The 11,772-nt window shown below is 44.2% G+C and overlaps 1 protein-coding gene across 3 annotated transcripts in view; it reads right to left on the minus strand.

Annotated features, from left to right (window-relative positions):
- The window catches only part of fli1rs (Fli-1 proto-oncogene, ETS transcription factor-related sequence), a 36,226-nt gene extending 24,454 nt beyond the window's left edge, over positions 1-11,772 (minus strand). For 2 of the 3 annotated variants that reach the window (XM_061717388.1, XM_061717385.1), the window contains exon 1: positions 11,619-11,772. In XM_061717388.1, the coding sequence (XP_061573372.1) occupies positions 11,619-11,636 (18 nt within the window). In that variant the 5' untranslated portion in view covers positions 11,637-11,772. Of the gene's footprint in view, positions 1-11,082; positions 11,463-11,618 lie in introns of those variants that run through there. The other variant, XM_061717387.1, reaches the window with a different exon arrangement.

Below are 11,772 nucleotides of genomic sequence, written 5' to 3' on the forward strand. Positions count from 1 at the left end.
GGTACCACCCACAGACCAATGGCCAGGCGGAACGGACCAACCAGAGTTTGGAGTCTGCCCTTCGCTGCGTCTCTGCTCTCCATCCCACCTCCTGGAGCAAGGATCTACCCTGGGTGGAATACTCAATCAACACCCTGACCTGCTCCGCCACTGGGACGTCTCCATTTGAGGCATCACTGGGTTACCAACCCCCACTCTTCTCTCTCCAGGAGTCTGAGGCCTCTGTCCCCTCTGTCCAGGCCAACTTCCGGCGATGTCGGCGGGTGTGGAAGGAGGTTCGCGCTGCCTTGGTACGCTCCAATAAGCGCTCCTGCCGTGGGGCCAACCGTCGCCGCACTCCGGCACCGGTGTACCAGGCCGGACAACAGGTCTACCTCTCCTCTGCCGATCTACCGCTCCAGGTATCCTCCAGGAAGCTGGCTCCGCGGTATGTCGGTCCCTTCGAGATTGACCACGTCCTGAGTCCAGCGGCTGTGCGTCTCAAGCTTCCGGTCTCCATGAAGCATGTGCATCCCGTGTTTCATGTGTCCAAGGTCAAGCCTGTCTCCTCAAGCCCTCTCATGCCCTCCGCCCCAGCCCCTCCGCCTCCTCAGATGGTCGACGGTCATCCCCAGTGGACTGTTAGAGGGCTGCTGAAGGTGCGGCGGCGGGGTCGTGGGTTCCAGTACCTGGCGGATTGGGTGGGTTACGGCCCAGAAGAACGCTGCTGGATCTCCAGGAAGCTCATCATGGATCCCTCTCTCCTGCGGGACTTCTACCGGGCTAACCCCGACGCTCCCGGACGGTCGCCAGGTGGCGCCCCTCGGAGGGGGGGTCCTGTTACGGCTCGCTCCTCTTCACCTTCACATCCACCCCTCCCCCCTCACTGATTGCTCCATGGCTCAGCTCAGCACACCTGATGTCCCTCACCAATCTTCACACCAGCCTGCCAATCTACAATCAACCACTGCCAGTATAAAGACCCAGTCTGCACTTCATTCCTCGCCAGAGCTTCACCTGTCTACACGTATGTTCTCTGGATTTCTACGCTGAGCTGCGGTCACCTGCGGAGCCCACACCCCACTCCAACTTCCTCATCACTGCTTTTGGCCTCTTAAATAAATACGCCCACGGGCTTCACCAAACTTACGTCTCCTCGTTGCTGTGCGCTTGGGTCCCACTCACTAGCCATAACAAATCTATTTTAAGTACCCATTACAAATAAAACCCATTATGGGTTCTAGTTTCTGATCGGACTCTTTACGAGTCCATCAAATGTGAAATGGTTCCATTTTAAGGTTCTACATCCGTAGGGTGGAGTCAACCATGGGTTTTTTATTTGAGGAGGGGTTAGGGTTAGGTTTGGGTTGAACTTGACTTTTTTTGACAATTTCATCCTGAATATTTTCTGACAATTAATGCTCACAACGGAGTCCTTGATGTAAAACTTTAAATTGGTGTTTGCAGGATCTTGTGAAACTGCTATTAAAAGCATGCAAAGCAAACAAACATGAACTGCTGAGAAAAAGGTGTGAAAGTGGGCAGGAGGTTGTCTAATCTTGAAGGAGATCGGCAGCCCTAACCACGGGGTTATTTTGTCGTTAGGACTGGGGTTGCATGGGGGGGGGGGGGGGTGCTCTCTCTCTCTCAAGGTGGAGTCTAATTGAGATTTAACTCCGTCTTCCTGTGTTTAGCGCAGAGGCCTCAAAAACAGCCCAAGATGCCACTTGTCGTCCCACGCTCTCCGGAGGGCGAAAACACCGGACCTCGGCCGTTCTGCCCGCCGCTCAGACGAAGTTCGTGCGTGAGCGATGCGACCGCCGCGGTCTGATGGGCGCAGCGCGTGTTTGTTTAGAGGAGCCGAGCATTGTCTTCGGGCCTCGTACGTCAGCGCCGTGCTTTTTCAGCGGCCTACAGGAAACCTGGCCGCCATGTGCACAGGAACCTTTTGGCACAGGCCAAGGGAGAGGAAATGGTGGAGGAGGGCGGTGGGGGTTTGGGGGAGGGGGGTTGCAGCATACAAATGTGGGTCACTTTAAAGCTGGAAAACAACCGTAAAGACACGCTCTGAGGGGCGGAGGCTCGGGAGGAGGGCGCAGACGCGATTGAAGTGCCACCGTTGCATTGTTCTTTGTTTGTGATGTTTCTCGCTCGGCTGCTTTGTGAATCACATCTCATGCGTGGCTCACGGTTCTACCATGTCTGGGACTTTTAGCACGCTGTTGCTGCAGCATGGAGCTTTTTATTTTCTTTTTTTGTTTGTTTTCAGGCATTATTCGTAAATGATTTAAAGATAAAGTGAAAAGGCAGAAACACACCGAATAACTTCCCTTTAATCTCTGTATTTTCACCTTCCCAGCAACTTTAAAACAAGCAGCACCTGCTGCAGGCCTGGAGCGGCGACGCACCGCCTGCAGAGCTCCGATAAGCTCCTTCTACGCCCGAATCTCAGATTTATCTGACCTTAATCGAGGCTCCGCTGCCACCAGAAGCTTGGAGAGTTTACTTTACAAACACTGCAGTTCTCCAAAAGTGTGAAATCAGGGGAGTTTCCCCTCAACCCATGAAGACCTAAAAAGCTCCCTTAGCGCACCAAAAGATAAATCTAAAATCAGAAGCAGACGAGGAGCTGAAGCTCTCATGTATATGATCGCCAGTGATTCGTCACGTCGTGTGACGGAAACACTGGTGTCGCTCCAAGTGTGAAAAAACAACATCGCTAACTGAAAAATGGTCGAGTGTTTGAAGAAATGTGGCGTCAAAATAAAGGTGACACAAGTGAGATCTCAGCAGAGGAGTAAAGTTAGACATACGACCAGCAGGAAATAAGGACGAAGCACAAGTCTGACACAGTCTCTAGAAATCCACCCCAGAACGTCTCACCATCTATGCACCAAGACTGATTCTCCGCCTCATCTACGGGTCACCTGACCAGTTTGGATGATTGACACTTCTAGGATGAACTACGATTAACTCCCCGGCCGGTTATCCCCTCGGTGATGAGCAGATTGGATGTTTTCTGATGGTGGTTTTGCTCCTACGGCTACCAGATATTATTCTGATCTGTCACAATATTTAACAATTACATGAACCAAGTGTATTGTGGGCGATATTCAGTTATGTGTTTTTTCTATGTTGCATTTTCAATGTCTTTGTTTTGCATAATTAGTTCAGTCAGATTTATTGTTTCGGTCTATTTGAGTTGCAGCTATGTGCTTTTATTTTGAAAGGTGGTGGGCAATTTGGGCACAGCGGATGTTACTTAATTGATTAGAGCCCAGTGGGAAGTCAGTGGGCACCAGGGAAGGTGTGTGGTTGTTACCAGATTCAGACAGCTTCAATTTCAGCCTCAGGACAGAATTAAGATCCAACATTTCAACATCTTGCTGTATTGTTCTGGAAAAGGTTTATTAAAGGCCATAAAATGTCGTTACTTGACAATCAACTCATTCCATCCTGTGATTCCTGCCTGATCTGCATTAGAAACCCTACCTGTTTCCTCTTTGTTTGAACTAGTTGTTGGAGACAAATAGCCACTACATGTAGTTTTCCACTGAAATGTGATTTATGATGGGAAAACTCCAAAAGTAATATCGGATTCAGATCCGGGCCGTGGAAATTGAAGTTGTCTTTGTTTGTTTGTTTTTCCTGAGCGGTCATCCTCATATAACTGCCACCTGTGGAGTCCTGAGGAGCTACGTCGCTGTTAGCGTTTATACTCGACGCTCCGCAATTACACCACCGACCACTAGGTGGTGGTGGAGAGTCTTTCCTGCATTGTTGCAGTGCTTTTGTTTACTCCCTTTACAGGGCGGGTGCAAGTCCTTAAAAAGTATTTAGTTCCATTTTTGCTCAAATAAGGCATTTACATGTCTTCATTTTGTAATTAATTAATAGGAATTAATATTTATCCAGTCATCATTAAAATGTTTAATCGTTTTGAGGAGAATCTCCTGCGGTCTAAATCTGTGTTGCCAGGTTGGGCAAGTTTCAGCCCGATTGGGCTGAAAAATATATATTTGGGTTGCTTTTCCTGGTTTTTTACAAAATATTTAGGAGAAATTATTATAATATATATTCTAATATAATATAATGCATTTAATAATTGAGGGTTTTAACATAAAGGGTGTATGATTTGGGCTGGTTTTCAAGTATTTCGGCGGGTTTTACATCACGTTTCGGCTGGAACCTGTCAGTCAGATCTGGCAACTTCGACCTCAGCGCTGGATTTCTTAGTGATTTGTCTTTTTGGTCTCAAATTTAGTTTGAAAATGGAATTAAAAAGTCTTAAATTTACCTTGGTCAAACCTGTAGACACTCTTTATGTCGCTCAGATCTGTTGTGAGTTGGAGCTGATAAATAGAAGGTTTTACTGACCCTGTAGCAGTCGATCTGGCTTTAAAACAGCAAAGAAGCAGCAGAGGAAGAAACACAGAAGTGTGCTGCCAAGACTCCAGCAGAGATTACGGTGTAGAGGTTACTGCGATGTTTACGTGGTTTTGCTTCGATACGGGAGCATGAACCTCGACGCTGAACCAGTTACAGGCTGGTGCTTGTAGCAGTTAGTTATGTACGTTAAAAGACGGTTTCACTGGCCTCCGTCTCATCTGCTCTGTGGAGCTGCATCTCTCGATGACTCATATTTAACGTCTGACAAACGTACAAAGAGATGTGCATTCGTCACGTGACCAAGATCGCCTGTTTTCCCGCTCTGTTTTTCTTTTGTCCTCCGGCCGATTGGCTTGTTTTCCTTCTCTCATGTTGTACTCTGAGATGTCGAGGCCTTTAGCTCCATGCAGAAGTGAAACAGAGGTCCGAGGGCGGGCCAGAGCAGTCTGCTGACAGCAAACTCTCGCCAGAGCCCTCGTTTTGAGATGTGCGTTTCTTTTTTCGGCTCAAACACTCTGATTGTATCATTCTTCTTAACTCTTCTCAAGCTTGTGCACCAACTTACACACTCCATCTCTTTATCAGTCCTCCTCTGCGTTCGCTGCAGCCTGATACAAATATACCAGAATGCGGCCTGACCGCCGATGCCACAACTGACTTCCTGTTCAGAGAGTTTCAGCCCGTTGCTCAGTGACACAAAACAACTCTGAACCCAAAACACAACCTTCTTCAAGCTGGCGTCGCAGCACACCCGCTGCGTCCTGACTTTGCAGCTCAGAGTGACGGTGAAACGCCGCTTGCTGCTTCATGATCGCAGGTATTTTAAAACACAAGTGAGCTGAACTTCACTTTGAATCTCCTCAGATTCACATTTTAGTTCAAGAATTGAGTTAAACCATTAAAAATGCTTCTTTTTTTTTTTTACTTAATAAACTTAATGAAACAGCTATCACTCAAACCGGCTGATTCACCGACTACATGCGAGTGTAGCTGCTAAACTGGGCCACAATGAAATTTGGGCCACCGTTACCTTTTGATGTTATGTTATCTTTATTATTTTTAGCTGCACCAGATAGCGGATGAATCTGGGTCTAGTCCGGGCTACTTTTGGCACTTGTGGCTCAGTTGCGCTGGCAAAGTGCCATATGGGCCTGATGTGTCCCAGCGCTCATTAACTGGATTAAACGTGGGGTCAAAAAGCCACATGTTGACTCGACAAAAGTTAATTTCTATGGATATGTGGCCGGGTTTAGGCAGCCGGGACTCCGCTGTCACGCAAAGCCAAATGTGGACCAAAGAAAAGTGCAGATAAACCAGATTTGGCTCTCTGGATGTCCAAGTAGAATATTTAGATATTTCAAGCTAGACTTTTTCCATTTAATACAAAGATGGCAAATTATTTGAACTTCTTTGGCACTTTAACCTCCTCAGTCTGCAGCGTCTCGGCTTGAATCCCAGTGCTGGTAATCTTGAATATTTACACTTGGTCTGTAAGAAACAACATGTTGTTCCTCTGAATGCAGCGCACAGGATATGGAAGAACAGCGTGTAAAAATATTTCTGCTTGAACGGGTCACAACAGGAAAGCCTTGTTGTGTTTCAAGTCGTGGAGGTTAAACTTCTTCTCTTATGTTCTTTAAATCTCCCTCTGTTTAGTGTGTCGCAGTAGAACATCTGTAGTGTGCTGAAGACATTCATGACATTAACAACCCTTTCTTTCAATAAAAAAGACTTAAAGGAGATATATTAGTTGCTTTTAGACCATTTTTGGGGGGGTTTGAAGTCACTAACAATTGAAAAACTTTGAGAAAAAACAACCCTGACGCTTTGATTCAGGCCTCAGTCTGAAAACACGTCGTTTTCCGTACCATTCAGATCTGCAGGGTCCTGTTTCATCACAAACCCAGATAAGAGCAGACTAATCCAGCCTCCACGGGTGACTCAACCTACTGGTTGAAGGGCAGCTCCACCCACTACAGCACAGCAAACCAGAAAGAGTATTACTAAGGGAAATATTGCCTCTTGGCTAAATGTTTGAGTAACCACATCGTTAAAAACATTACTACTAGGTGGAATATTAACTTACTGGGGACAAAAATGACCAAATCTGGAACCATTTTCAGTTCTTGGCTTCAAAGAGATGTTGGATGTTTCTCTGGCAAAGTTTTTTTTTAATCTGATGCAGATTCACACTTTTTCATTAGAAATTAAACAAATACATTAATAAAATCAATAAACTACACCTTGATGGTTTTTAGTTGGCAACCAAACACATGAATTCAACAATGATTTGCTTTCCAATTGTCATAAGAACAATGTCCTACACTAATTTACCTGACTAGTAAGCCCCGCCCCCCTTAGTTACTGTTGCTAAGTAAAAACTATCATTGTTTTTTTTGCTGTTTTACAATACCTGTCTGGATGAAAACGTTGTCACAAGATGTTTTAGTGAAAAAAAGACCACTTAAATATGTCATGGAGGGATGTGTTCCAAACAAAAGATGTTAATATGGTTAAATTGGGGCCAGAGTTTACAGAAGCCTGGTCCTACCGTCATGACCACAGATAACAACATCCCATTGTTGTAGTTTGGAAGGGTATCATTATCTGGATGTTAATTTGGCAAACATTTAGCTCAGTTTTGTTTGAATTTAGGAAATTAAATAAAATTTCCAAGCAGTTAAATAAAATGAACTGCTTGGAATACCCAGAATCGGTGTCACAAGTACTCCAAATACGTCACTGTTTTGTTATTTTGCATAAACTACATAAAATCCCAAGAGTCCAGGATCTGCAGAGCTGAAGACTACAGAAGTCTTTGGTTCCTGAGGAACTGATACTCAACGGCCATTGGTTCGTCGGCATTTGAGGGACGGGGCTTAGTGGCCGTCAATCATTTGACCCCCCTACGCAAAGAAGTCTGGTTCCTCTGCGTTTGACTTTGATTTCCAGGACCAACAGGCACAGGATAAACTGCCTGTGGACTTAGACGTACCTGTGATGTAGGCAGAGCAACAACCAGACAAAAGTCTTTTCGTTATTGGTCTGTTATGTTCTGGTGGAAATGACTGAATGGGAAGAGTACCAGACTCCTTTCCCATGAGATAACTTCCCCAGAGTTAAAGGCCACGGGTGGCTGGGCTAATCTTCCAGTACTTTCGACAGAATTGAACCCCCCAATGAAAAACGGTTCCTCCAGGTTTCATTGTTCTTCTCAAAAATGCGCTAAGCTAATACGAGGAGAGGAGAGTTTAAGTTGCTCCTGGACAGTTTTTATATTACGAATTAAAAAAAAAAAAGTAAAGCTAAACATATTTGCTGATTGTTTCAAACTCAAAGGAGAATCTGGGGATTTGGAGGAAATTCTTCTCCTCCTGGTGTTGATGCTAATGATGCTAATGTTGCTAACGGAGGTGAAACCCTAACGGCGTGCAGTTGTAGCCTGAACTATTTCACTACATAATCAAACAAGTGAGTTACTTCCTAAGAGGCCTGTTGGTTCGTTGTACACGTTCTCTACAAAAATTTAATTTTATTTTAAACACATACGAGGCAAGAAGCTGTAAAACTCACAGGCAGTTTTGACCTCTGAACAGTTTTTTTACCTCGACCCTTTTGAGATCAGTGGACACAAATAAAGGTGTCGGTCGGACATGTGAAGCTAAGACAGATGTCCGTAGAAACTCCTTCAGCAAGAATTTAAATCTACTCCTCGTTGACGTTTATCGTTGAAGCATCTAAAACCACCTCCGGTCTGAATGCATCAGCTTGACAGCAACTTTTTTAATATAATTATAAATATATTTGGCCATAGAGGAGTCGAACCCTGGTGTTATTCAAACACAAAGATAAACATTAGAAACGCTCCGCTTGTAGGAGAGTCGAGAGTCGACTCCCTCAAACTCAAAGACACATCTCTCATTATTAAAGGGACGTTTGGGACTTAAATCAACTATCTGTGTTTTATTACATGTAGCCTACATGTACTTTAATTAGAGATTAAAATCAAAGCAGCTTTGAGCTTGAATTGTGAACGTTAGAGCAGTCGACCTTGGTCAAAATAGCTATTTTAAACCTCTGATAAGACCTGAAATGTCATTCTTCTTCAGTGACCGGGGGGGTATGGGTGGGTATGGCCACTGAGGTCATATTAACTTTATAAGCACAGAAAGTGTTTGTACGTGAATCTCCGCCCACTCCCTGCTATCTTATTTTGAGTCTGTAGAAGCTGAATATCGGAGTTGTGCAAACACCCGTCAGCAGATGCAGAAGAGGAGCCTCCATGTTGATCTGAATATATCTGATACTGATCAGCTTCTGTGGAAGCAGAGGCTGATCAGACAGCGGCAAGCGGACCAAGAGTCCTGCACAAATGACTTTTTTAATACTGGTTTTGTAAACATACAAGGTTAAATTTCCCCAAAACGTTTAGACTCCTCATCATCTAATAATAGACACCTATAAACAAAGATATCAAAATTAATAACCTTCTTTCTTTTGTTTAATTGATATATTAATTGAAATATTGAAATAAACTCTTTCGTGAAAATCATAACTTTCTACAGGACATATTTCCTCCTTCTGTTGACACCGTTTTTAATCTTTTATTTTATTTTGAAGTCAGTGCCTCTAAAAGCTGCTTTCACTGGGCTGTTTTGGTATTATTTCTTCACTGTATTTTTTAAATGTCTCAATAAAGACAAAAGACATTCAAAACAAACATCCATTCTCCTTGTCTATATTTACCCAGCTTCCCATCATGCTTCACTGCAGTTAATGGGCTCTATTTAGGTTTTATCCTGTTACATTGTTCTATTTTGCAAACCTCCTTAAAAGCACCTGTAGATAAGATCGAGTATTATTATTATTATTATTATTATTATTATTATTATCATTATTATTATTATCATTAATAGTACTAGTACTATTATGTATTGTTGTAGTTGTAGTACTGGAGGGTGGAGTTACAGACTCCGTCCCCATAAAGCCACTGCTGTGAACAGAGCTGTACAGATGTGGAGTAAAAGGGACCTTTTGGACAAAGACATGTGAGAAATGTCACTTCAGCTCCTGAGAATTTGATTCAGCTTTCGATAAAAGATCATAAAATCATGTTTCCTTTCATTTCTCAGGATTAGTGGGGATTTTGAGTTATAGTTATGAAAAAGTAAATATGAAAACAGTCCATTTGTTGAACTTGAGAGGGTACTTTTTTTTGTTTGAGCTTACACAATCGCTCTGTTGGCACCTCCCAGAGTTATTATTTGACCCCGCCCCTAAAACCTGCTGCTATGAACAGAGACAAAACACCTGGTTGAAAAGGGAGCTTTGACATTTTTATTTATTTATTTTTACCAAAAAAGCGGAGACTTCATTAGGACCTCAGTTTTCAAAAACCACCAGAATATGTTTATTTGAATTTTTAGTTTTAAATCAACCAACCAGTTTCCCTGAGGACGGGTGCTTTTTAATGAGACACTTTGTAAGATTTGTGGGTTGCATGCAGTGTTCCTCATTTTTGTATTTCTAGAAACTGGAAGTGTTTTCTTCTCAGAGCTGCTGTTTACATTTCACTTTGATGCAGTTAAACATTCTTAAAAAGCCAAGCTGCGCGCTGTAGCTCATCCCGTCTGAGGATATTTGTGCGCACTAAGTGCGTCAGGCCTTCAGGTGGAGTTGTGCAAAGCCCGTGGTGCTCGTCGTGCTCGTCGTGTCTGAGGCAAAGCGGCAGAAAGCAGAAGTAAAAGTCGAAGCGGGCTGATTTTGCAAAGAGCCGAGCAGCTGCGCGATCTGCCACACAAGCAACGATGCGGTTTTTCTCTCTTTCGGTCTATCTCTTTCTTTCTTTCCGGGCCTCCGCAGGTCCCGCAGGCCCCGACGCGGAGCCCTGCGGGGCCTGCGGGGCCTGCGGGGCCTGAACAGAGACCAGCTGGACTCCCTCCACAGTGTCCAGCAGCGGCTCTTTTCGGGCGAGGCTTTGTTGGCTTTTTGACATTTTTCTTTTGTCGAGTCCAGAGAGCGGAAATGTGCGCGGAAAGTCTGAGGTTTGAGACAGGAAGCCTGCCGAGCTCAGATAACAACACCTGACAAGCGCTCCCGTTTGCAGCTATAAATTATTCTTAAAATAACCCAAACATAATCTGCAGCAAAAAAAAAAAACAAAAACGAGAGAATAATCAACTACCGAAATAATTTCACACTCCACAACCTAATGAACGAAAAAAACAAAAAAAACGAATGTCTATTAAAATGACACAAAACAATAAATTTGGTTCAATAATCTCCTAAAATGGATCCCAAGGCATTGATTTATTTTTATATATTCATTAATTTATTTAAACAAGCAAAAGGGAAAAGACAGGATCAGTTCTTAATCTTAAAATCATTTTTTAAAGATTATTTTGAGCCTAAAAAGGTTATAACAAGTCACGGATTCCACGGATGAAACCGAAAATCGTTAATAATCGCTTTTTAATCACTAAAAAGAATACATTACTTCATGTTTCAAATGAAATGTTATTGTAACACAAACCCAACGTTTGCATACAACTGTGCGTGACTCGATTTGTGTGCATGTCTGCGTTTTCCACCCTCGTTGCGCAACGAGTCAACTTTCGTGAAATCGTTTAATTCTGCTTTTCTGTAGAAATGAAGACACAAAAACGGCTCCGCGGGGAAACGAGAACACTTGAAACTGTATGAAAAGTGCAATACCAGTCAGAGTTCTGCTAGAAAGCGGCTCCTCCTGCTCCGGCTCGGCTCCGCGGCGCCGTCGGGGACACCTGCCGTGCGCGCATCACCAAAGTCCCGCATCCTTCCATTAACTGTCACTAACCCATCCTCCGCCACAGAACCCAACTCTGTCAAGTCATTTCACCTTTCTTCTTTTTTTTTCCTTTGTCTGTTTTCTCTTTTTAATCGTGGCTATATACGTGGATGGTGCGCGGCCTCCATGAAACGCAGCAATTAGAAAGAAAATGGAAAAAAAAGACGAAGCGTTTGGAAATTCCTCTTTTACGCGCGTCGGCGGCCACCTATTAGTGTTTTTATCTGAGTGTAAAGATGTGGTGGTTAGTTGTGTTATTATAGAGCTGACTTACAACCACGAACGGGAAGGAAGAGGAAATTTTGTACAAGAAGGAAAGAGTGGGGAGCTCGCATCACCGCCTCGCCTCTCTCACTGACAGACTCGGCTGACAGGCTGGTGTGGGTGGCCGCCTGTCATCCACGGCCCCGCGTTAAACTCCTACCTTTATCGAGCAGTCCATGGCAGCGGCCTCGCGCTCTCTGGCATGGAGTCGTTGTCTTGAAAAGTTGCAGCGATGGTGGCCTCCAGCAGCCTCCCTTCAATTCATGCGGGCGCGCATTGGCTCGATGGCGCAAACCATTGCAGTTGCAATTTTT

The sequence above is a fragment of the Cololabis saira genome, chromosome 3 (genome assembly GCF_033807715.1).
Source record: "Cololabis saira isolate AMF1-May2022 chromosome 3, fColSai1.1, whole genome shotgun sequence".
Lineage (NCBI taxonomy): Eukaryota > Metazoa > Chordata > Actinopteri > Beloniformes > Belonidae > Cololabis > Cololabis saira.